The sequence below is a fragment of the Heterocephalus glaber genome, unplaced genomic scaffold (genome assembly GCF_053883595.1).
Source record: "Heterocephalus glaber isolate CG9 unplaced genomic scaffold, H.glaber_assembly_v1.0 deba00001761, whole genome shotgun sequence".
NCBI classification, from domain to species: Eukaryota; Metazoa; Chordata; class Mammalia; order Rodentia; family Bathyergidae; genus Heterocephalus; species Heterocephalus glaber.
This window is the reverse complement of record NW_028258458.1, coordinates 4327789-4355698: the sequence shown is the minus strand read 5'-3', so window position 1 is coordinate 4355698 and position 27910 is coordinate 4327789. Positions and strand designations below refer to the sequence as shown.

General features: G+C 39.0%; 1 protein-coding gene across 1 annotated transcript; it reads right to left on the bottom strand.

Annotated features, from left to right (window-relative positions):
- Nucleotides 1–1303: 1303 nt before the first annotated feature.
- Nucleotides 1304–26531, bottom strand: LOC101725555 (uncharacterized). Its single transcript, XM_013068680.3, has 4 exons — nt 26363–26531; nt 5651–5777; nt 5389–5449; nt 1304–3874 (listed from the first exon to the last, which is right to left on the bottom strand). Exons 1-4 carry the CDS (start codon nt 26429–26431, stop codon nt 2383–2385), a joined length of 1749 nt encoding a protein of 582 aa, XP_012924134.3. The 5' UTR covers nt 26432–26531; the 3' UTR covers nt 1304–2382.
- Between the last annotated feature and the right edge of the window lie 1379 nt (nt 26532–27910).

The window sequence follows — 27910 nt, the reverse complement described above, 5'->3', positions numbered from 1 at the left end:
AATGTAACCCCTGGGGAAGTTGAACAGCTTCTGTACTCATGGGAAAAATAATCTGGAATGCTGTACAAAACCTTCAGTGTTAAGGAGTAAGAAAGGAAAAATGACTCAAGGATTCCAGAGTTGGCCTCACACTGACAGCTTTTACAAGTCTTATATGGTTGAAGGCATGTGTCACTCACCTCAATCATCAGTGGTCCTTACTGGTAATTTAAAAAAGGACATTGACTAAACTTATTTCAAAACATGGAAAAAACAACACAATCTAAATAAAAAAAAATTAGTAAAATCCCCCCTTTTAAAAATTGTCTATTTTTCATGATTTATATTTTTCTTCATGCTGTTATTTGAATTTTTCAGGTGAAAAGAAAACAAAATAATTGCTAAAGATCAACTGGTATTTGCAACATCAGGGAACTGAAAAAAGGATTCTGATTCATTTCAAATATTAGGTATTAATTCTCCTCAAACTTTAACCCTGTCAAAATTCCTTTGAGTATGTTCTTACTGAGAAACCATGCCACTATTCTTAGTTTGTGGAGAGACTAATTAGTAAAAGTCATTATATCCTATTTGAGAATAGTTATGGTGCTGCTGGTCTCTGGCACTGGGAGACTCACATTAGTATATTTTTTGGTATAACAGATGGAAAAATTACTACCAATATGAATATAAAAACTCATATGAAAAACACCTAAAATTTTATACATGTGATAATATGTAATGGTTCCTGATATCAAAGAAAAACAGGCAAAATTATGTAATGGGTATAATCTGTAATTAAGTTGATATATATATATATCTTCACAGGATATCAAAAACAATATTTACTAATCTATATGTTGTTTGAAAAGGGGTGAACTCTGTCTAAAACACATGTACAGAAGACTTTTAAAAATGCATAACAGGCCAGGGATTTAGCTCAGTGGTGCTACCATCTGCCTTGCAAGCATAAGGTCCTGAGTTCGAACCCTGGTACAAAAAAAATCATCATACTAAAATATGACCTCTAATTTAAGAATTCTTTTGCTAAAAATTAAAATGGAGGGTATACACTAAGAATTTACATCGAATCTAATAAGGCAATTAACAAAAGTTCAGTTTTTAGTGCCCTATTACCCTACAATTTCTAAAAATAAAACAAAAAAAAAATCACTCTACAAAAATACTAAGCCCACTGGCATATAAAGAAATATATTTCTTTGCTTATGGATCTATCATAGTGCAAAATGAAGAAACAATAACACCATTAGATTTGTTTAAAAGATAACACTAAGCTCTAGCATTATTAAATAAACAAGCAGAATTATGTCAGCACATTTATTCTTAAAAGTGAACTTTCAAATATGTACTCGAGACCTACTTTAAGAATGAGTGACAGATGAACACAGTAGATTTATCCTTTAGGAGACCTCCTTTGTTTGTATGTTTTCTGCAGAATTCTACACAGAAATAATTGACATCACATTTTCAATTATCCTGTATGAGTTTGTAGTACATGAGAAATGTTCCAAAGATTTTGGTTCTATGACTTATAATTGAGAACCTTGCACACTCACAGGGCTTTGATCTAACCTGCTTTATTACTTATGTACATCCTGTATACAGTTGGCTCATCACAATTCTGTGTTCATTTGCAATATGAATAAAACCAAAATGACTAGATGTGTTCCCACACAATATACACTGACATGGGTTTCTCGACAATGCAATGTTTATATAAAAAATCATGCATAAATGAAGACTTCTCACATTCTTTATATTTAGCCTGTGAATCTGTTCATGTTTTCTGAGCTTGGGGAAAACAAAAAATGATTTCTCACATTTTCTACATAGGGTTTCTCTCCAGTGTGAGTTCCTTCACGCATGTCAAGGTAACCGGAAGAACAAGGGTCTTCCCCAAGGATTACATACATATGGCTTCTCACCCATGTGAATTCATTCACAGATGTGAATGCATTGGAAAAAATATAACCTTTTTCAGAGGGCTCAAATATGTTCAGATTTTCTCCACTATGAATTCCTCCACATATGTAATGATAGCTGTCTGTACTGAAGATTTTCCTTATTCTCAAGAAAAGGCTTCCCTGCACTGTGAATCCTTTCCCATCAGTGTCATATTACATATTAAGTTAATTGATGTCTGCAACTTTTTAATATGTATCATGAGAACTGGAATAATGGAAGGCTTTCCCAGATTACTTACAAACATAAGGTTGCTCCACAGTGTGAGGTCTTTCATGTATTTGACAGTAACTGGACACTGAATGCTTTCCCACACTGCTTGCATACATACAGTTTCTCTTGAAAGTGAATTCTTTTATGTCTTCAAAAATCACCGTGACTGGTGAAAGCTTTTACTCCGTGCTTACACATAAATGATTTTTACAAAGTGTGAATTCTTTTATGTTTATAAAATGAACTGTGATAAGGAAATGCTTTCCCACATTGCTTACATACATAGGGTTTCTCTCCAGTGTGACTTATTTTATGTCTACCAAACGAACTGCTAGAGGGAAAGGCTTTCCCACACTGCTTACATACATAAGGCTTCTCTCCAGTGTGACTTCTTTCATGTGTTAGACGACCAGTGCAAGTGGTGAAAGCTTTTCCACACTGCTTACAAACATAGGGTTTCTCCCCAGTGTGAGCTTTTTCATGGGTTTTACAATAACGCTGAGAAGTAAATGCTTTTCCACATTGCTTACATACATAAGGTTTCTCCCCAGTGTGAGATTTTTCATGGCTCTTACAATAAGTTTGAGTGGTAAATACTTTTCCACATTGCTTACATACATAAGGTTTCTCCCCAGTGTGAATTCTTTCATGGATTTCACAATAACTGTGACTGGTAAATGCTTTTCCACAGTGCTTACATACATAAGGTTTCTCTCCAGTGTGAGTTTTTTCATGGATCTTACAATAAGTTTGACTGGTAAATGCTTTTCCACATTGCTTACATACATAAGGTTTCTCCCCAGTGTGAATTCTTTCATGTATTTTATAACTGCTGCTACCGGTAAAAGCTTTCCCACAGTGCTTACACACATAGAGTTTCTCCCCAGTGTGAAGTCGTTCATGGGTTTTACAGTAACTGCGAGTGGTGAAAGCCTTCCCACAGTGCCTACACACATAGGGTTTCTCTCTAGTGTGACTTCTTTTATGTTTTTTACAATCATCTCGTGTGATGAAAGTTTTCCCACACTGCTTACATACATATGATTTTTCTGCACTGTGAATTCTTTCATGTACTTGACAATGAATCTTTTTCCTGAAGGCTTTCCCACATTGCTTACATGCATACGGTTTCTCCCCAGTGTGAATTCTTTCATGGGTTTTATAATTGCTCTTGCTTGTGAAAGCTTTCCCACACTGCTTGCATACATAGGGTTTCTCCCCAGTGTGTGTTCTTTCATGCATTTTATAATGGTATTTACTTCTGAAAGATTTGCCACACTGCTTACATACATAGGCTTTAACTTTTTCTTTAGATACAAAGGGCTTCTCTCCAATGTGACTTCCTTCACTGCAATGAGAGTAGGATTTCCCACATTGCTTATATTCATGGGGCTTCTTTCCAGGACTTGTTGTTGCACGCTTCTGAAAGGAGCAGAAATCACTGCAGGTTTCCCCATGTTCATTATAGGTAAACAGCTTCACTTCCAATACCTGATTCTCACATGATTTGAGTGCACTGTGAGCTCTGATGGGCACATTTGTTGATGCATGACCAATCAGGGAATTTCTACAGGCAAGGCTTTCCGCTGGGTGTGCACCAAGTGTTTTCATGTTCACATTAGGGTCTGGAGTCCAAAAAGATGTTTCTCTATGTGGATCCCATAAGTTATATTGGCAGCATTTCTCTACATCTTCACTTCTATAATAGAAAAAAAATAATAAAATAATGACATTTAAAAGTTTCTCCTTATTAAGAATTCACCAGGAGCAGAGCTGGTATGGTGCCCCTTAGAATATGTGACCATGAATTTAATGTACACTCTACAGGATGGATTGAAAACAGCTTTCACTAAAACAGCAGTATTCATTAGAGAGCTTATAACTGACGCGTTTACATTACATAACATTTACTTTCTTTTGGAAAATTAGTATATATGTAAACTATGTATTTATTTGTGATGCTCTTTCCTCCATGACACTACTGCAGCTCCCTTTAACTGAATCTCTTTGCCCTCTACAAAATGTCTGCTTTGCTTTTTATTAACATCTCTCCTTTACTGTACTCCTTATTTTATACTGGGTTTCTCATAGAAACTATACGATGTGATCTTGAAGTTTCTGTGTCTTACTTATTTCACTTAATATTATGAGCTTGAAATCCATCTACTTTTTGGAAAATGAATCATTTCATTCTTGTTAATTGAATACAATCCCATTATGTATACATACTTCAATTTTTCAGTACTAGTGATTTCACCTAGTGTCTTAGCACCAAGTTACACCCTTAGTCTTGTTTTCTTTCTATTGTGAGAACTCTCATTAATTATTAACATTCCCAGGCTGAGCATGAGTGTGATCTTTCTGCTTCAGCTTCCCACAGTACTAGGATTCCAAATATGCACCATCATCCCTGGACTACCTTATGGATTTTTAATTCATCTGTGGATGGGCATCTACCTTGTTTCTGGAGATTAGCTATTGTGAGGTGTGCTGGTACAAACATGGATAGGCATATAACACTATAATATGATTATTAAATTATTGGAGAAAAGTTCCCTTGGGTTAAATGAAGGTTCTGTTTTTAATATTCTGTGGAATCTCTATAGACATTTCCATAGAGATTTCACTACAGGACATTCCAACAGTATAGGAAAATGCCTTTTTATAATTTTAGAGTAAGAACAGACTAAATGCAGTAGAAAATTGACAATAGCTCTTATCAAAACAAGTGGGATTCATTTCAATTTTTACAAGGTTAGCAATTTTGCAAATAATGAATGTGTGTACCACATTTAAATACAGATAGCATTTCTTAAATGAATTGTTTGATATGAAAGTGATCTTTAGAAAATACATGTACACATAATTAAGATACCCTGAATCCGGGTCCTAGCTTAAACATAAAATTTACTTCGTATACACCTATAGCCAATGCTTAGATTTAATTTCATACAATATTTTTATAATCTTGAGTATGGAACAAATATCTACTTATTCTCTGACTCCTGAGGCCATTACATTTTTTTTGTTGTTTATTTGTTTGCTTTTTTGAGACAGAGCCTCACTGTTTAGTCTGGGCTGGACTAGAACTCGCTATGTAATCCAGGCTGGCCTTGAACTCACAGCAAGTCTCCTGCCTCAGCCTCCTGAGCTGATAGGGCTAACAGGTGTGGGCCACCACGCTCAGCTCATTACTTTTTTAGTACAAATTACCTTAGATTTCTTCTCCAATATTTGCTACCATTTTCCTTTTGCTGGTCAGTCCAGGTGTGTTCTGAAGTGTAGAAACAGAAATATAATGATGTGTTAATAGATTATTAAAAATTAATAGATTTCAGATACATTCATGGTATTATATAACCATGTGAGGAATATTCTTCAAAATGCATTCATATTCTAACAAATGAAACTTCACCAATAAGCAAGAAGCAGGGCTCTCTAAGTATACAAGTTAGAAAATGATTATCTTCCTTACCTATAGCAGACATGTTCTTCAGTGTCTCCAACATCACATCTCTGTAGAGCTTCTTTTGGGATGGGTCCAGCAAATTCCATTCCTCCAAAGTAAAGTTCACAGCCACATCCTCAAAGGTCACTGCCTCCTAAATCATCATACATACATTTCCAAGAAAAAGACTGAGCCTCACAGCACAGAACATTTCAACTCCACTCATAAACAGCTGAAATGATGTTGAGTCCTTTACTCCACGTTTTGTCATCAACACTTATCTTTAGCATATGCACACAACACACAGGAAATCTAATGCCAGATTGCAGTCCATTGCTAAAGCAACAGAATGGCAACACTGGTTTTCCTGCTGGTTGGATCCAGTCTTATCTGTACAGTGTCTCTAAAGCATGGCTCACAGAGGGTGCTTGCCAAATCAACATCCAAAGAAAAAACCAGGGTACATGAGTATCTAATGAATTATTCTGCCAACACATACAAAATATCTCTTTTCTCAAATTTTTACATAGAAAATTTATCCTTTCCTTCTCTGATTTTATTTAGCCACAATTTGGAAACTTGAACTTGGTTTCATAGACTAAACCTGAATTGGACAGTAAGTAAAATGAATGAATGAGAAATTAAAATGAAACGTTAATTAGAAACATTACATTATTTAACAATGTCTAATGACAATGGATTTAAATGAAGGAAAGTATATTATCTTATGTCTCAATGACACCAAATAGTCAACTGTCACAGGGCTACAGAAAAATTCTAGGTGGTACAAAACACAGGAATGGGGTAAATGGATATGAAATATATGTATTATATGTACTGACACCAAATTTAGCGAAGTTAATAATGGAAAAATTGAAGAAAAGTTTTTCTCACTTCCAAATCATATTTTTGATTTGTCAGTTAAATTATATGTGTTCAGTATAATAAATGTTAAATAATGTTCAATAGTAAGCAGGATGTTGACCGTTTGCCTAATATATAAGAAAGAAATTAAAAATCTGCTATTTTGGACGCTGTACTCTTAGTAGAGTGAATGACATATAGATCACAGAAAATGAGGACAGTCTTCAATGGCTCATGTATAAATAGAACACTGATTCATGATGGAGCTGTTAGTGTACAAAGGGACAGAAATGACAATCTGGTTAACACAGTACCTAGGGAGACACAGAACATATATTAACACATGTATTTTATTCTCCATATTCCATGAACAATAATGAATTTACATCTTCAAATGGAAAAATGAATATATTTTGAAAGTGAAAAAGTGTTTCCTCAGTAGGAAATCCACAAGCCATCAGAAATAGAGGGACAACTGAAGACTATGTCAACCATGGGATGTAAAAGATAAGAAATTTTAAAAATTTGCAGGTTGGTGTACAGAGTGTCAAAATTAACACATAAAAAATGAACAAAACACACATAACTCAAGAGAAAACACTAATATAAAACAGGATCCATGATCTTGGTTAAGAAAATAATTAAAAGAAATGGAATTGTGGAAAGACACAACTAGTAAATAGATGTATGTAAGAACAGCAGATCAAATGCTATCCTCCATTGCCATTTCCTCTACTTTGGAGTATATGGAAACCTACAGACCAGTGACTTTAATCTAATTTTCGGAAAATACATTGTGCTGTTGTTCCTGGGAGAGATATGATTCTTTTCACAGCAATGAAAAGTAAACTTGAGACAACTTCAACCATGTGACCACTGGATGGATAAGAAGCACTTTTCCCCTGTCTCAGACATGAGCACATGTGAAGCCTAGTGACAAAGAAACCACCCACAATGCTTTTCTGTGCAAGTTTTGTAGTACTCACCGAACATTCAATGGGTACAAAACTAAAAGAATACTGCCTAGGGATAATACCAGATGGGAGACTTAGGAAAAAGAGCAACAGATAGAGGACACTGGTCATCTATGGAAAAGACAAGGTTAAGTCAAATAGGTTTTAACCTGGATACTTGTAAACACTGTTTGAGGCCCAGGTATAAAACTTTCTGAGGGTTGGCAGGATATACATATTCTTGTTATTGTTAAATCTCATCACAAAATTTTGTTGGTAAAATATTTAAACACTAAATTACAACATAGAAAAAAATTACACGTTTGCCTACATTCTAACATGGAAAAATGAGAGCATATTTACAGATTGGGCCACAGGAAACCAAGCAACACAGTTACAAACATGAGACCTCCAGAGACATAGGGATCAGTGGCCAGAATACAAACTGGTTATCAGGAAGAGTGCAGGTTAGCTGGGCATGGTGGCACAGGCCAGTATTCCCATTACTCAGGAGGTCAAGGCAGGAAGATTTCTGAGTTTGAGTCCAGTCTGGGCTACATAGTGAGTTGAAGTCCAGCCTGAACTACTTAGTGAGACCCTGTCTCAAAAAACCCAAAACAGGGTTAAAAAAACAAAAGAGGTGGGGCAAGTGCAGGTCAGAAAGACTGAGAAAGGACAGATATCTGAGCTGATTAATGCCTAGACAGCCTACTTAGGATGAAAAAACCCTAAATAACTCTGAGAGGAGGGGCTTTCATGTTCATGCTGGTGAAGACATGGTATAAAGAAACAAGAGGAGATGCAAAGCAGTATTGTGCAATATTGTTCCACATAAGTGAGGGCTCCTGCAGACGATGGCGGAACTCTCAATGATGCACCAAATATCTTGAAAGAGTGAAGAAAGAAGTCTGGCCTGAGAAACTGTAGAGGTTACAGGGAGCTCACAGTGAATATTTGCTTCCATCAAAAGACACTAGGTAGTTAAGGTATCTGTCAGATCCAAGGCTGTGAACCCCAGACTCTTGATCAAACTACTTTCAATTGGAACACAAATGGCCAGAGCTTTGAGGGTTAATATTGTCACTAAAGTGTTAGGCGTGGTGATGCATACTTGGAACCCTAGCACTCCAGAGGCTGAGGCAGGAGGATGGAGAAGAATTGCATTAAAGTTTAGGCCAGCCTGGGTACAGAGTGAGTTCAAGGCCAGCCAGAATTACAGAATGAAACCATGTCTCAAAAAACCAATATATACCCTATGACGAATTCGATCATAATGTACATCTAAATTGTCCCAATAAAATTGAAAAAATATAATATATTTTTTTTCACTGAAAATGAAGGTTTCCATTTTCTATTTCACTTAGGACACAGAAAGGAATGTATCCTCTTCAACAACAAAAATCCAACTAACTTAAAATCCACCATCCTTGAAGACTAGTGCAACACACTGTCTCCAAACTGAAAAACAAAGAGGAAGACTGACAAAAGGGTAAATTAAATTACTCTGAAGAATCTCAGGAGAAGGATAGAAAAAGGACAGAAAATACTGTCCTCACAAACAAAGATGACAGAAGTTTGAAGGTAATAGCTTTTGGTAAGAGGCAGAAATGACCTGAAATTTTGTGAATTTTTCCTCCAAAAGCACTTATCAGAGCCTCATAGTGATAATTACAGAAAAATTACTTCATTCTTCTTTGTGGCAGGGTGAGGAAAACAACTAGGTGCTTAAATTAATTCTTTCTAGGAAAAAAAGTATTTACACAAAGCCTAAACCACTAGGCTATTTCTGCACCTAAAGACATAGCAGCGAGGGAAAAATACAATTTTAACCAATCTACCTCCCTCAACACTGAAAAAAGAGGATATGATTCTGACTTTCACCTCATTCGACTACTCATATATTCACTTAGGAGCAACAAACAACAAACAAAACCCAAAGAATACTGAGGAAGGGGGAGTTATGGCTTAGAAATGAAAAAGAATGAATTGAGGAAACAGTATTTGCAAAGGGTCAATTAATTATCTACATAACAGCAATCCGGCAAGTGTGTGCCTGAGGGGAAAAGGGGTAGAGGCAACAAAGAGAACCAAGGGACAACAGGAGAAGGCTGTTTGCATCAAATAATCAAAACAAACATTTAACATTATCTGAAAGCCATACAGAAGTTATGCAAGGGTAGAAAACACCTGAAATCCTGAAATGAATTTATAAGTATTGATTCTATGTGTATTAACCAATAAATTATGTTCAAATTGCTAACCTCAACAATCTGGGTTGGTAAAGCTACTGTCATGTAAAATGAGCGACTTAACCAGGTGGTGCAAAATACTTGTGAATATGCTAACATGCAGAAATGTATCTGAAACAACAGTTTTATTTCAAAGTGAAATAAAACTTCAGTAAATTTGAGAAGTTGTAAACAGATATTTCTAACATGGAAAATTAGAAAAAAATTAGTTCCAAGGCCTACAGGATATCCCATCAACAGATAATTCAATCAAACAAACTGCTCAATTAAAATAAGCATAAAGAAAAAAACTGAAAAGTTTAAAGAAAGTAACCAGAAGTAAGGCAAATAGAAACTAATAATAAGCATACTTTCTTTATGTGATATTTGCATCAACAATTAAAAGACAGTGTCAAAGTAGATAAGAAAATAAGATTCAATGTATATTAAGTCAGAAAAAAAATCCATTTTCCATAAGGGGAAATGATAGATACATGTACTGTTTAAAATATTTAGAAATTTATATGGGCAAGGGAAATTCACTCAAGACACTCCTTAAACACTTCTGTGAAATGGTTGTATCTTTTTAATTTACTATGGAAAATTAACACAGCATTCAATTTGAAGCATTTTCAGTACAAAAAGTTTGTGAGATAAAATGTCTGATCAGTTTTAACACCTGACCGTATGTAAATTGTTCAGTGCAACAGGCCTTAAATTATTAATGTAGTCAATTTCCATTTGTTAACAAAAAAGTACACAAATATTTTAAATGTATAACATATATAGGATAAGCCTAATAACAAAATAAATACAAAGTTCTAAGAAAGCATACACTAGTCTAGCATTGATTTAACAAAACCTGGAGCTAAATTAATCTGATACTATTCAATCTGTTCCTAAAGAAAAGAAGGATTACACTGACATCATGATGTAGTAGGTAGTTCTCCAACAAAAACTAACAATTCTTCCTATGTACTTCACTAAAAAGAACTTTAAATATCATGTGTCAAAACCATGAAACTGAAGGGAAAATCACGTACCCACAATTATTTTTGAAGACTTCAAAACACCTGCATGAGTAATTGAGAGGTCAAAAAAAAAATCTGTAATTGTAGTTAAAAGTCAACAATCTCATCCTCCAACCAGACTTGTTGGATATTTCAGAATACTTCATTCAGTAACTGCCGAGTACACACACTTCTCAAAATCAAAGGAAATATTTAGCTCAGTGGTGCACCCATCTGCCTCACAAGTGGAAGGTCCTGCGTTCGATCCCCAGTATCCTGCCCCCCGCCAGAAAACCTAAGGAACTATTCAACAACAAAGACCATGTTCAGAGCAACAAAAAAAGACCTTAATTCTAAAGGGAAATCATGTAAAGTAAGCTCTCACAACATGTCTGAATGAAACTAAAAATCAATAGCAGAAACATAGAAAAATGTTCAGAATTACAGATTAAATCACAAATTTTTAATAATGTGTCAAATGAAATGTTTGATAAAATATTAAGTGATTCTTAGGTGACAGGAAATAGGGAGCTAAATCTTTTGCAAATGGGAATGGGACCAAGAGGTGCAGGGGAGAAGGGAGAGGAAGGGGATAAAATATTAAGATGTGCTATATACATGTGCCAGCTCCCCATGAAGAATATAATCCTCATGTGCCACAAACATGTACTAATAAAAAATAAAACAAACTAAAGTAATAAATGTACATCTATTTGTACAATCTAATGTGCTAATAATTATAACAAAAAGTGGAAAATAACAAATATTGGCAAAGATGTGAAGAAATGGGAATCCTCATACATTGCTGGTGGAAGAATAAAATGGTGTAACCACTGTGAAAAAAAAAATAAATGTACATCTTGATATTTTGGTGTTACTTCTGGGGGAGATTTAAGGAAGGGGAAGGGGCTTGAGGGGGGGATGGGATAAAATAAATAAAATTTATTTTTAAAAAAACAATGAAAGCATGCATTAGAAAGAACCAAACAGGAAGGAGTAGCCATCTAGAGAACGTCCCAAATTATTTGATAGCAATCAACCCTCCAAATGCCTAGCAAGGGGGATGGCAAGGCTAAAGAAAGAGAGACAATAGAGACTTGGATAATTTCAAAAGTACATGTGGGGAGGATTGAGCTCAATGGTGCCACCACCTGCCTCACAAGCAAAAGGTTCTGAGTTCGATCCCCGATACCAAAAAAAAAAAAGGAATCTCAAAGTACATGGGGGTCCAGGAGGTCAGTGCCTCAGAGTGGGCAAAGGCAAAGACACTCCAAGCTGGCCATTATTTATTGGGTGAACATAATAATTGGAGGGAGTATCAGGTGTCTTAGGGGCTGCTGTTCATGAGGATCTTATGCTGATGAGCACTGTAAGGAGAGCATTCTTACAATAGTAGGTCAGAAGCTATAGCAGGGTAATAAAGAAATTGTCCTTCCCCCAGGTGAAACCTTTGTCTTTTTTTATTACTACTCCTTTCTGGAGGAAACAGGATGTCTTCAACTGATGTACTCTTGCCCTTGACCTTCACAGTATCATGGAACCACTGAGCTCTCAACTTGTGACTGGAGGCAAAATGGAGTTATGTTTCCTCATGTCATAGGGCTCCCTGGCAAGGTGACATTGGGCCTTAGACATGTTATATTTAAATTATGACATGACTTTTCCCCAAAATTATGTAGAATGTCTCCCAACACAAAATAGCTGGAGGGAACCAAGGAGTGCTGCAGAGATTACTTTCCCAGGAAAGTATACCCTCTGGGCATATGGGCCCTTCTTCCTGTAGCCCCTCTGCAGAGACTGAGAAAGCTGCACCCCTGCAGCATCCTCACCTATGCTAACCAAAGGCAGAGGAACTCCCCCATGCCTCTCAATGTGGGCAGTGAGAGGAAAAACAAATGGGGACTGCCAAGTCCAATCAGGCAGCTGTGCCTGCCTCAGTCACTGTCTGGCACCTCACATCAGTCCCAGGCCCACCTAAGCCCTCACTGAGTGGCCCTGGCCCAGCGGAGTCTCTGCTTTGGACCTCACATTGGTCCCCCACCAGCCAGCATCTCAGTCTAGCAGGCAGTGCTGACACTGGATGTATAAAGTCTGGGCCTGGCCCCCAGGCTTGCTTGAGTCTCCACCTAGCGCCCATTCACTGGCACCCTTGCTGGGCCTCTCAGTCTTCCTGCATCTAGTATCAGTCTAGGTTTCCCATTTCTCTAGTGGGCACTGCACACACTCGGTCTCTGCTTGGTGCTCTGGGCCTAAACCTTTGCTCATACCCAGGGACACTGGGCTCTCCCATCATGCATCATGCATCAATCCCAGGCACACCTAGGTCTCCACTCAGTGGCCTGAACCCAACTGAGTCTCCACCTACCGCATCAGGCCATTCCCATGCCCAGAGGAGTCTCTGAGACTCAGCACTGGTCCGTGGCCAGCTTAATTTTCTGCCTCATGCCCCAGTCTCACTTCAGTGTGTACCCGGCACCTGACATCCTTATTTGGTGTGTTAGAATCTCTGTGTGGCAACCTTCATCAATTCTGGGCCTACCTGGATCTCCACTGAGCTCTCTTGTTCCACCTGAGCCTCCACTTTGTGTTTCAAGCCAGTCAGTCACACCAGGCAGGAGTCTCTGTTGGGCACCCAGCTCTGGTCACAAGCCTGTTGGACTCTATGCCATGGAACCTGCCCCACTCAAGTTTCCACCAGTGTCCACTGCCCCATGCCCACCCTCTGCTATCTGGTATCTCAGTCTGGCACTCTGCAGCAGTCCTGGACCAACCCAAGTCCCCACTAAGTGTCTCAGGTCTGCACAAGTCTCTGCCTGGTTCCTCAAGTTGGCCCCATGCCCATCACAGCCTCCATGTGTCACCCCACACGGGTTGCAGGCACACCTGCGTCTCCACTGAGCCCCTCTGGCTCAACAGATCTTCCATCCAAAATATCAAGCTAGTCCTCCAGCAACCAGAGTCTCTGTGTGGCCCTCAGTATTGGTTCTAGGCCTGCCCATGTGTCCACCTGGTACTCCTGGTCAGCTTAAGTCTCCATCAGCAACCAATGCCCTACCTGGGCATAATGGTGTCTCCCTCCATGTGGCACCCTGTATCAGTCCTGGGCCCACCTCAGTCTTCACAGAACACCCTGGGATACCCCTAAGATCTGCCTGCCACTTTGAGCTGGTCTTGCACCTGCTGTAGTCCATCTGGCCCCCAGTGCTGGTCCTGGCCACCTGAAACTATGCTAAGTGCCTCAAACCTGCTTCAGTATCTACCCATGTCCACTGACCCACTGGAGTCTCTGTTTGGCAACCCACACCAGTCCATGTTCCATATGAGTTTCTACTGAGTGCCCCCTGATCCACCATAGCTTCCACCCAGTGTCTTTAGCTGGTCTCCTGTGCAACAGAATCTCCATCTGTCACTCAGTGCTTTCCCTAGGGCATGCTGAATCTCTGCTTGCTGCTCTGGCCCACTTGAGCCTCCTTCTAATGCCCAGCCCCCCACACACTTCCCAGGGCACTCAAGTCTCTGCCTGGCACTCCAGAATCCCCAAAGTCTCCATGCAGTGCCACATACCCTCCCTGAATCCACCTGAGTCAGGAAATATATCCTCAAAAGACAGAAACCAAATAAAAAGATACTCACATCAACTACAATCTTTTATCAGTACAGTAGACCTCAATCCACAGCTCCAAAGGAGAAAACAATTATATATTTCAACATATACATAGGCCAAAAAAAAAAAGCCCCTCAAGTTCTCCCAACACTCCCAACGCTGATCTGGGGGCATCAATGGAGAAGAAAGTAAATATAAGGTAGCGGAACTGTATGAAATGCTTAAAAAGACATTAAGAAATCAGACAAGTTCAGAAACAAAACAGCCCAATACTTTGTGGAAGTGTCATTCAAAATGTCCAATGAAGATCTGGGAAAAATAAGTAAGAATTTAGAAAAGCTCACCAAAATGACTGAAAACATAAATGACAAATTTATCCAAAATATAGAATTTATTACAAGGTATCACACACAAATGCTTGAATTTTTAAAAGACTGCAGAATTGATAAACTGCAAAAATGACCAATGTGAAGACAGTCCAATGTGAAATGAAAGACAAAATGGTAAATTATAATGATGTACTTTTAGAAGACCCTCTCATTAAAAAAAAAAAAGAGAACAAAAAAAATTCATTCAACAGCTGTTAGACGACAAAGAAGACTAACCAAAGTCTAACTGAAGTTAGAGAAAAGCTAGAAGATAACACAGACAGAATTATTAGTTTGTTTAGCTATCATAATAGAAAATTTCCAGGGCTGGGGATTTAGCTCAGTGGTTCCGGCACCTGCCTCACAAGTGCAAGGTCCCGAGTTCAATCCCCAGTAGGAAAAAAAAAAAAAAAAAAGAAAATTTCCCAACTACAAGGAGAGCTCTTTGTCACTTTTCTCTCATTGCTGAGACAAAACACCCAGCATTAAAAGTTAAAAGGGGAAAGGTTTATTTAGCTCACAGTTTGTACAGTTTTCAGTCCATAATCAGCTGCCTCCAAGGCAGGGTAGCTTGGCAGACAGGCAACACAAAGGAGAAACAGTTCATGGCAGGAAAAAATACCAAGCAAGCCAGAGAAAAGACAAACTGCATTCTGTCCCTCATATTGTATCCAGGCTACCGGGACAAGGACAGTGCCAAACCAATCTGTGGATGATTAAGTAATTACCCACCCTTAATCCTAAATCCTAGTGCACTTAATTGTAGCATTGCACCATGGTACAATACATCACTGCAACACACTCTAGATTCAGCCAGCTCTAAAAAAATCCCACCTATTATTGCATGAGGCTTTGGCAGCCATCTAGACACAAGCCACAATAAGAAGGTTCAATATACAAGTAAGAAAGGCTTCCACAACACCAAACAAGTATGATACAAAGAGAAGTTCACCAGAACACATAATCATTAACTTGCCACATGTCCAATAAAATAATTTTAAAAGCAGTTAGAGAAAAACAGCACATTACATATAAAGGCAAAACCGTATGAATTTAAAGCAGACTTCTATATACAGACCTAAAGCACCAGAAGAGCTTGGAGTGGAGTATTTTAGGCCCTTATAGCAAAAATCTTTCAACCTAGATTAACATACACAGCAAAACTGTCCTTCAGAATTGATGGAGAAATACAGACATTTCAGGAAATAGAACAAATCAAATAACTTGTAATTATTAAATCAGCACTCCAGAAAGTACTCAAGAATATCTTACACAGAAATGATAAAACCAATAAGCTAAAAACAGGGATGAAATGAAAGTTCAATGGATAGAAAACAATAAAAGATGACAGGAAAAAAACAAAAGAGTCACCAACAGAGAATGCAATGATAGTAACTAATCCACACCTTTCATTAATATCTCTCAATGTTAATGGAGTCAACTCTCACATTACAAGACGCAGATTGGCAGGCTGAATCAAGACACAGAATCCAACAGTTTCTTGCATTCAAGAATCTCATCTTGGGCTGGGGATTTAGCTCAGTGGTTCGCTGCCTGCCTCGCAATTCCAAGGACCCAAGTTCGATCCCCGGTACCAAAAAAAGAAAAGAAAAATTTAAAAAAGAATCTCATCTAATCCAAAAGGGCATTTGTAGCCTAAAATTCAAAGGATGGAAAACAATATTTCATGCACCACAACCCCTAAAACTAGCAAGGGTGGCTATTTTGATGTCAGAAAATATGAATTTTAAGATCAAACTGACCAGAAGAGACAAAGAATGTCACTACAGAACAATCCATAAAGAAAAGTAAAGAGGCTTCCAGGAATTGGTTCTTTGAAAGATTAAATAGTATAGACAAACCCATAGCCAACCTTCTCAAACAAAGGAAGGACAAGACTGAAATCCATGCCAATGGGAATGAAAAGGGTGAAATCACAATGGATCGTGAAGAAATCCAGCAGATCATCAATACCTCCTTTGAGAACCTGCATTCTAATTATATGGGAAACTTACAGGAATGGAAAGATTCCTAGATACATACGAATTACCAAAGCTGACTCAAGAATGTCCAAAATATGAAAACCTATAAAGTGTACAGCAATTTCCAGTTGATAGGGAATGGAAAAAGTAGAGAAATATAAAGGAGTCATAATTTGGGGGGGAGATAAAGAAAACACTCTAAATGAACTAGCATGACAATTATGCATATTTTAAATGAATAAATCAATCATAAGTAAATTATAGCTTTTATGGTCAGCAGAAAAGGCAATATCCTATTGATAATGATTCAAAGAATCTGGACAGTTATTCACATTGCAACTGACAGTACTGATGAAAAGAAAAGGACAGAAAACAGGACAAGTTTGGGGGAGAGTTGAAGATGAAGGAAGAAGGTATGGGAGCAAGAAGTAGAAGCAAGAAAGAAAAAATTAAAAATAGACAAGGAGAGTAGGAGGGGAGAGAGAAAGGAAGAAAAGAATGAAGAAAGTAAACAAGAGAGAAAGAGAAAACCATGATGGGTGGTAGGGGGAGAGTCAGAAGGAGAGAGGACAGATAGCTGAGGAAGAGGTAGAAATAGAGGCTAATGTGCTCTGTTTACTACACCACTAGACGCAAAGGTCTAGGTTGGACTTTGACAGGGAAGGCCTTCTTCTTGATGTTCCTTGGATTCTTATTCTTCAGGAAAAATGGGAAAAGATGCTTATGTTGTATGTTAGACTCTTCAACCAGTCTACTTTGAGATATATCAGAATTTGGGAAGGAAGTATATGAAAAAGGAGAAGTTGGAATTGTTGACAACTGTTGTGAGCCATTCTACATCATTTAGGGGAAAATCATTTCACAATTAAATTATGATTAGGGCTGTCTGGGGCCTCAGTGGTCCTGCGATGCTGTAACGCTCAAGGACAGTATTATATCAGCTGAAGACATCCAGATTCTTTGAGAAATGAGTAGTAATATAAAGAGAAAGGTTTCCCCTGGGGAGAGACAAATTCCTTATCAGCTTAAATCATCCCACTTACTGTTGTAAGAACCTTTTGCTCCTCTTACTGTCCTAATCAAAATAAGCTCCTCATCTACCTAAGATCCTCTTCAGCATAAGATCCTCATTGTCATAGGATTTCTGCTGCCTCTGAGATTCCTGATACATCTGAGGATTACAAGATTCTGGTCAATTTAGGAATACTGCCACCCTCTGAGTCATCTGATACTCCCCATGAACCCCACAAATAATGGCAAGCTCAGTGTGTCATTATCTTTGCCCACTCTGAGGCACTTACCATGCCCATACTTTGAAGCTACACAAATCTCCATTGTGTGTTTTTATTTACTCCAAACTGTCCCCCTTTCTAAGCAGAGGATTGATGGACCTCCAATAGACAACCACAGTTCAGGAGATTGTAAACACAGACATGCAGTCTCCTGTCCCTCAGAAGAGGGAATTCTCAAGCTGGCAGCCACAGTGAACTCAATACCACACTCATCGTGAGTAGAATTTCTTCTTGGTACCAGCCCACTTCACCAGAAGAAATGTTGCAGAGAATATCTTCGATGATTTAAGACTCAGAGAAGACAAGGGAGGAAACTACTATTGTCACCATAATTGCCATAACTGAAGATATCAAGGGACAAATCCGTAAGATACTCAGTCACAGGACTAGCGAGCATATTTTAAAACAAACAGAGGTATAAAAGACACATACTGGGCAAAACCCACAGTCATGGAATAGGGTTCAGCATAGTAAGAGATGAATAAATATCTGGTGAGCGCAGGACCACAGGAGACAGAAATGTGGAGGCGCTACAGGTGGGCAGGAATTGATGACCACACGGACCACCATTTTAGAGATGGAGAGAGCTGCCAAGAGGTAGACGGATGTGTGCAGGCTGCACTCACTCCAGACAGCACCCTAATGAGGACAGATCTCTGCAGGGCACACAGGGACTTCAGCAGGTGCAGCATAAAGGGAACTGGCTGGAACTGACATGGGACAGGCAGGAAGCCAAAGAGGATACACAGAGACAGAGCTGCTTATGGCTCGACAAGCATGGCTGTTGGGCCAGCTGAGACCCAAGACAAAATACACAGTGGTGAAAACAGGCTGTCACACAGATGAAACTGTACCTCATTACTTCTGATAGGTCTCCCACCACCTCAGCAGCTATTATGTATCGTAGCTGCCCTCTTCCTATGGTGCCTTGCCCCCTCCCCTGTGTGACCTCATGCCAAGATGGTTGCTCCCACCAAAGAACAAACCCTTCTTCCCAGCATGCCCCTGGTCCCACCTAGAGAGTAACCTAATACTCGCTCACCTCCTACCATCTAGTGATGTCACTGGCTCCTCCATTCCCTAGTCACTACCTCACTCAACCCTGCCTCAGCACCTACAAGTCCCACCCCACTCTCTATAAAAGACTCTCCCTGTCCCAGCCATATTGCTTTTGTCTCTCCTTTGTTCAGAGACAGGCTGGCAGATCTGTTCCCCTAATAAAGGCTTGTTGTGGCCTGGTCTGGTCTTGGTTTTCAGCTTTTTACCTGACAACTTCTATGCTGAGGAACACCTCCTGCATACTCTCTTTTGCCTCCTCTATTCAATAATAATGATCTTAGCAGTCACTGTAGTGATACAGTAAAATGAGACCAGTACAATAAGACCTAAAGCTAGAGTTTAAGGGCAAATGGAGTTTTTTGTTTGTTGGCTGGTTTGTTTGTTTTTGTTCTGAGGATTGAACTCGGGACCTTGCACTTGTGAGGCAGGCAGTGGAACCACTGAGCTAAATCCCGGGCCCCCAAATTGAGTTTTTTAAAACATGGAATCCAGAAAGTACATGACTTAGGTGCCACTGCAGACAAACACAGGATGATCAAGCTTCTAGTACTCTGCATGTTTTAGAAAATATATATTTGAATTGGATTGTTTCATAAAATATTTCTTTGATACTGTTTTGCTCTTACTTGGTTATTTAAAAATATATTGGTTCATGTTTTTATTCAATTTATAATAATGATGTTCACTCCAAACATCCTATTTCCTATTTTGTAAATTATGATGGCAGTGAATGATGGTGCCACACACATGCAAGCTCAGTCACTTGGGAAGGTGCTCACAATTTCAGGGTCAAAATGGGCAATTTAGCAGGACTTTGTATTGTTAGGGAACCAGCACAAAATCACAAATATATTACAATCTTTTCCTGGAAATAAAGTAATGAATAGCACAACTTAACTGAGACAGACGTGGAACTACTGATGTGAATAATTCACAGTTATAGTATCATAGTTCCACATTTAAACAGAGTTCACAAATGCAAAGTATAAATTATTTACTGTAATTCACTTAATAATATTCATACTTGAGGTATTAGATAAATTGAAAGTACTTTAAAACTAAGAATTAGTATTTCCATACAAATAGACAAGGATTCCAAAAATGCTGTTAAGATATATGAAACCTTCCCAATTTACAAAGTATAAATATTGTCCTAATGTAATAAACAATGAGAAATTGTAAACAAGGAATAGCTTTGCAAATCCCATGTAGTTTCTATGCTCAGTGTAAAATTGTGAAAGGGAATCAGGACCCCAGTAAAGCTAAGCTGTGCTCTACCCCTACATCCCCAGTCCACCCATGTGTTCTTGATGCAAAATTCCATCTTCACTAATCTCTTGTTTTAATAGTAAATAAATTTAGAAATAAAGAAACTAAAGCTGATAAAATGAGACAAAGTGGCTTATGTCTCAACAAGCATGGTTGCTGTACCAGCCGAAACCCAAAACCAAATGCACAGTGGTGAAAACAAAGACTGTCACACAGGTGAACTAGTATCTAAATACTTCCATGATAGCGAACAACTTGCTCACTACTCTTTTATTTATGAAAAAAAATTTAGAAATATTCGAATTAGGTGATAATTTAGTTATATTGCATCAAAGTTTGAAATAAAAAAGTTTCAGTTAAAGATTGCATTTTTAAGAACTATAAATAGCAAAACACTTCATTTAAAAAACAACCAATAAAAGCAGGAATCTATACACTGCAAAGCATAAACAAGAGAGGGAGTAACAACTAGACAGGAACAGCAATAAAATCACAGTGAAAATGAGACCTAATTATAGAAGGCATATATACCATACTTTCCGAGTAAAGGTCGCACTACGTGACCCATGATGGGCATCAACTTTTGCGCATCAGCCTCCTGAGTGCTGCGATCACCTAGGCTCACCACTGCACCTGGCCAATCAAAGATATCTTAGGAGAAATGAAAAGTATAACCAAATTATTATTTAGTAAACTTGAGGGAGTATATGTATAACTTCCTAGGAATATATAAAATTTCAAACATGATATGATAAGAAGAGTGCTGGCGACTCCAGTAATTTGCCATCATGTGAAGTGGCAATATAAAAACTTCCCTCCATAAATGCATCTCTCAGAGGGGTTACAAGTGATGCAGTGAAACTTTTATTACATTATCAAGATTAGGATATGTACCAATTCCCTGTGACTAATATATTTGTTATGTATAGCAAACATACACCAGTGCAAATATTATAATAAAGAAAATGTAGCCTTAGCTGGCATGGTCTCATAATGAACGTTTGAGGGGGAAAAAGTGCATTATAAAAAATATATTCAGGGGCTGGGGATTTAGCTCAGTGGTTCTGCCACCTGCACCACAAGTACAAGGTCCTGAGTTTGATCCTCGGTACCAAAAAAAAAAAAAAAAAAAAAAAAAAAAATATATATATATATATATATATATATATATACAAAGTTAAAAGAGTGAAGTTTTAGCTGGGCAGCTCACAAATGCCTGTAATCCCAGCACTGGGGAGGGTCAGACAGGAGGATCACTAGGCGTTCCAGGCCCGCCTTACCTACCTAGAGAGTCCAAGACCAGCCTGAATTACATGTCTCAAAAAACAAACAAAAAAATTAAATTTGATTCAGTTTTTACAAAAACTAATGTCTGTCTTGAAAGGATATAACAGATGTTCCACTTTGCTTCTACATTCAATCTGTGAAATGATTTCGTTGAATACAAAAATACCTCCTCACATATCACTGAAAAGGAAAGACTTTATTGCCACCGGGAGATTATTTCACACTGCCAAGCATGTATAAATATATTTTATCTGACAATATCAACAATTCTCTAAAAATCTGCAACACATTCAAAGAAAAAACATTACATATAACTAAAATTGGATAGCCATGCATAGTGGGGCACGCCTGTAATCCCAGCACTCAGGAGGCTGAAACCAGAACTCCACAAGCTCAAGACCAGCCTAGACTACATTGTAAGTTCAAGACCAGCCTGAATTACAGAGTCTGTCTCAAGCTAATTGAAAAAAGTTTAAAAGATGATCTGTACAGACTTAATTTAGATGATATGTTATATACTCTGCACATATATTCCTTAATAAAATTCTATATTACCATTCAATCAACTAGAAATATGACAAAAATAATCTAGAATACTTCCTGAAAAACAAAGGACATTACTATATTTTTAAAACCTCAAATAAAAATAAAGAGAAAGGATATACACTTCTTTTATTTAGAACGAGCTAAAGCGTGAAGTTCATTTAGACTCAATCTCAAACAGCACGTAGACACACTAAATTTAAAAGAAATGTCAAGACATGCTTCTGCTCTATTCTAAACAGGTTTTTTAACTGGCAATAGAAATGAAGAGGAAGAAGTGACTGACCATTCACTCATGGTGCTAAATTTCTCATACCATGTGCCAAATAAAGCTCATTATTACATGGCAAACTTTCAAAGCTGCCCTCCAGGCAGACACAACTGACAAAAAGGAATATGGAACTGCAAAATATAGAAGTAGAAGAAAATAACTTTCTGCCCTAAAAATAAAGAAAACTTTACAAATAAAACTATAAAGTCACAGAAGTTAAGGAGGCTCTAAAAGATATAAAAGTATAGGAATTAGGATTTCTTCAGCAAAGAAAATCCTTGAGGAAATTAGCATGCAGAGGGAAAAACATCAGAAGGTACTCATTTTCAATCTCTAGACGTGACAAACAAATATTTACAAAAGAAAAAAAGGTTTTACAAAAGAAAAGTCCTCATCACAAATAGGAACATAGGATGTAAGGAGACAATACACAAGAAAACAAAAAAGGGGGCCCAGGATTTAGCCCACTGGTTCCGCCACCTGCCTCCCAAGCACAAGGTCCTGAGTTCGATCCCCAGTACCAAAAAAAAAAAGCAAAAACAAAATGAGTTCATTATGAATTCATAAAATTCATCAAATTAGAAAAAGTCAGGTGTTACTTGGTTATGAGAGACAGGAATTCCTGCCCACTTGTGGTGGGAGTGTGGATGGTGTCTCTTAAGATTTTAGGTGAATACAGAGTCCATTCACCAGGAAATGTGGTTCTGAGCATCTTTGGCTTTGTCTCAAACCTGCCTCTAGGTCAGCAAGAAAGACAATGTTCCCTGTGGCATTTACATCACTGAGAGAACCAGAGAAGCCTACTTTCCCATAAGTGAGGAAAAGGCAAATAAGGTGCTATGCTGCATCTGCATGTTTTCCAAGTATGGAATCACCAGTGACTGAATCTGCTGACTTAGATGCATCTAGTCACGTGAGCTACTCAATATCATGGTGCCCTAAAGGGGGCGGGGTGGGGGGAGAGCTGCCTTCTCTCTGGCTCTGCATCCCACATCCAAGCTCAGTGACTCTATGCAAATTACTCTGAGTCTGTACTCCCACACTCTTCATTTTTGTCCTCCCTACTTGAGCTGCATTTCTGATGCTGCTACAGTAAAAAGCCAGAAGACAGTACACCAGTCAGTGCCCACACATTCACTGGGAGGTGTAGACACCACACCAAGGGGTGCCTTGGGCAGAAGCTCAGCGCTTTATCTCACTGTGCCATTCTCCACAGGCCAATCCCATGGGCTTCTCCAGTGTACCAGCATGAGACAGCAGTCCAGAGTGTAGGGAATTCAGCAGGCCTCAGTGGGATTTTGAGGATTGCAGTCTCCTGTCAGTTATGAAACACATAACAAAGGCTCAGTGTCACCTCTTTCCTGAGAGAGAAGTAAGTCACTGGAAAAGAGTGAAGAGCCCCAAGTCTTACAGGTGGCAGTACTGGGCAGACCTGTCTTCAGCCCATGAAGGATGAAGAAAAGGCAGCAAAAGAAATCTAAAATAAAAAACCCAGGTATTTTCTACAAAGTTAAGACAGTTAGAAGGTTTGCCAGAATCAGCATAAATTGGAACTAAAAATGGAATTATTATCTTTTTAGCATTGTTCAAGTTTGCTGTCTTTTGGTCGAAGTTAAAGTCTTGTGTCTGTTCATGGACTATATCTGTCCAATCCCTTACCCTGGTGAGGTAATCCAGACAGTATTATCACAGTGGCGCATCTATCCATAATACCGGAAAATAATAACAAATCAAATCCAGAAGCAAAACAAATCCAGAAAACAAAATCCTGATTAGACCTCCCTTATCCAAATATTACTCATGCTCTCAATGTTAGTTTCTCAGAGCATCATTAACCCTGGACTTGACACAGGAAATTGTCTGCTGAATTTCACATTCTAGAGAAAAGCACTTCAACCAGAGTTGAAAGAATGTGTCTACAGATGCTGCTTAAGTTAGCGAGAAAAAAATATCTTAATTGATCCAAAAGAAGGTAGATGTAAAAGGTATAGAAAATGCACTAAATACATCTAATCTTTGAAACATCATTGCTAATCCTTGGATCCTTTGAAACTGCTCCACATAATTTCCTTGACTCTTAGTAAAGAAAATTTCTCTAATCAAAGCAGATTTCATAATAAAACCACAAATGTCTTCTGTACTTTAGTGAATAGGGCGCACTGTCGATCCCTGGTGATTTTCCCGTGGTAGCCTGTTGCTGACAAAGCAGTGACTCCTGCTGGTGCCCAGCATGTCGGGCAAGCATTGTACCCCACACCACTAGTGTGAAAAAAATTATGCAATTCAAATCAAAGTAGGTTTCCACTGAATTCTTATCACTTTTTCTTTCATTCTTCAGTAATGGAAATTGAATTCAGGGCCTAATGTAGATTAGACAAGTTTCTTTAGAGTGGAGATACATCTCCAGTATCTTTCTTTTATGTTTAAACAGGTTCTTGATCAGCTGTCTTGGAAGGACTTGATGATGCAACACTCCTAAGTACCTCATGTGGCTGCAGCAATGTGTGCAACGCCATGTTTTCTGCTGTTTAATTTACCCAAGCACTGTGGGGGGAATATAGCTCAGAATGAAAGTCTGCAGTCCAATCTCCTGCACAATAAACACGTCAACCACATCTTTAAATCATTTGTATCACGGAGATATCTCTTCCTGTCACACTTAGATGACATGATGGCATCTATCTAATTTTGAAGCCCACAACAAGTCCCAGAAGCTCCATAATTTTCAATGTTTCCTTAAAAACGACTAGGGTACCTGATCAGTAATAAGAGAAGACATTTTTCTAGCATTTAATGAGTGCCTCTTCCTTCATGACTGTTTTTGACCCACTTTATTACTGACCAGCACACAACCCTTCCTTTCTCTTCACAAAAACAAGGTAACCTCAGAACAAAACCGTCTCTGTTGAAGGTGTTGATTTTGGAACTCTCCAGCATCCCCTCCTCTCTCACTTTCTCTCTCCTCCTGTTTGTTCTTCCCTACACAGAAAACTTTTTTTACCCTAAACCAAACATATGCTTGCAGACTTTAACTCTGGAGCTTTATCCCTACTTCAATACATCTTAATTGCAAACTCCACTTCAATCAGCATTTCAATATTGAAAATAATGTTTACATACAGTCCAAGGGCTATAGCAAAGATGTGAGATGACACCCCTCTCCCTCTGCAGGCCTATTCAGCACAATCCTGGAGATACTCAAGTTCCAAGTGTTTCTCAGACCGTGGTGAAATTGGAGAGATTTTTAGAAATTGTCCTTCACAGGACACTTTCTGCTCCCCTTGCTAACATTAACATGTTCAAATCCCCGCGATTTTCCTCAGCATTCCAATTGCTATGGGAAGACCTCAATTCAATGGTAATTTGTGAGCAGAGGAAACACCTAAACCATTAAGTTGATAATTTTTCCATTGCTTTGTATGTAACACAGGATTTCACCGCGTGGTTGGCAAGTGCTCCAACAGTTACATCGCCTTCAGTGGTAAACATGTCTTTGGACTTTCATGGCCTTTCTCAACAGCTATGAGGAGTTTGGCAATGTAGTGACATACTGCAAATTTAAGATGTCACCATCATCAAAACGACCTTCTGCTCGAGGAGGAAAGCTTTGAGTTTGAGATCCTGCATCAGACATTTATAAAATACAGGTCCACCAGGTGTGCTGCAGGGAGAAATGGGACTAGGAAAACAGCACACCAGAGCTCCCCCAGTTCTACCTCTCACATGAAACAGGGTCATCCACGACCCAATTTCCACTGCACACATGGACACCTGGCTGCGGGCTGGGGCTCCCTGAGCCTACTCTATAGGCTGGTGGGATTGCTGTGGGAGACAAAATGCTGAGGACCCACAGCTGGACCAGTCCGAACCCAGAGAGTAGGGACAATGGGTACCCAGTGCTGGAGACAGGAGGACCTCAGATTAGAGCACACGGTGAGACTCCAGTCTGTCATTGCTGGTTCCAGCCACTTCAATTCACACCCCAGCCCGATCACATCCCAATTTGTACCGTCGCCATTGGGTAACTTGAGTGTTGCCGAGGGTCCTTCCCACGCAGTACAGAACCGGTAGAAGCCATGGAGCAATGAGGACAAGACAGGTCGTGCAGTTCTCAGCCAGGCGCTCAGGTTGCAGAGGTCGGCGCCATGACACCGGAAGAGCGCTACTTCCTGCTCCCCTCTGATTGGACAGGTCATAATACCCGCCTCTCGATCAGTAATTGGCTGCTGCTCGTTGCACACAGCTTGTCTCAACTCCTGTTGTAATCACTTTTCCCTCTTCCCCTTTTCCTACAGTTTCCCTTTTCCTTTCCCCTTCCTGCATCTCTTGATCCTCTTCCCAACTGAGAAAGATCGGTGTCCCTGGGCTGGGGATGGATCTAAGCATTGCCACACCTGCTTGGCAAGCACAAGGTCCTTCCTGAGTTCGATTCCCGGTAACGCCCCCCCCCCCAAAACCTATGTCCCTACTTCCTACAATTTATCTTTTATTTTGCTATTTATAACTTGAGTTTCTTGTAGAAGAGATAAATTCCATTTGATCCCTCTCTTCCCTTCTAGGTATCTTCCTGAAAGAGTTAAGACATCATATGGCAGTGACACATATATTATATACCCATGTTTAGAGCAGCACAATGCATAATAGCTACATCTTGGAAGCAGCCTATAAGTCCATCAACAGATAAACACATACAGAAAATGTCATATTTACATACAATGGAGTACTACATTATCTTAAAAAAGATACACTTGAGGGATGCGTAGGAAAGTGGAGACATCATAAGATCATGTTGTTAGCAGAATCACTCACTTTCTAAGTGTATTCCAGAGAAATGAATGTAGCTTTGGAATTTTCCCACCCTCACTAAACAAATAATTCTCCTCTTTTAACACACATAGTGTTAAACAGGCCTGAAGGATGCCAAAGTGTCACCAAGGTGAAATGGGTCCCATAAAATCTCATGGAATTCTTTGATTTTGACCCAGTAGGACAACAATGGAGGCAGAGCTGCACTAAACAGTGAGGTGCTTGTTGAAGGTAGAAAATGATAAGGCATGGAAATATTATTTGAGGGTATGGAAGTCCTTGGTGGAGAATTTCATGGAGTGGGTTTGACTGCAATCAGCTATGGGAGGTAAGTGAAGACGCAGGGCCGTGCTGAAACCCATGTCCACTTTGGAAAAGCAATGAGAAGGGGACTGAATCCATAGATATACTGCAGGGAGCTGATTCTGTGAGGCAAATTTGCCCTCACTCTGGGCAGATTCTATGCCTTTCCTGATGACCTTTTCAACTGTTTTTTCAATAATCTCTTTATGTCTTATGTGACAGATGTTGGGTGTGCTTCAGAGGGCTTCATGCCTTCGAGATGCAGTAGGGTGTGGTAGCATCAGAAATCTGTTTACAATAATACCTAGGTCCATGACTATTTCTGTTCACGAAAAATTTGGTTTGTGAACAGAATAGTTCAGCAAAATTTTGCTTCCATTCGCAAACTCCACATCCAGTGATGAGCAGGACTGTGGCCATCCTCCTTGGTCTGACACGCGGTCATGAC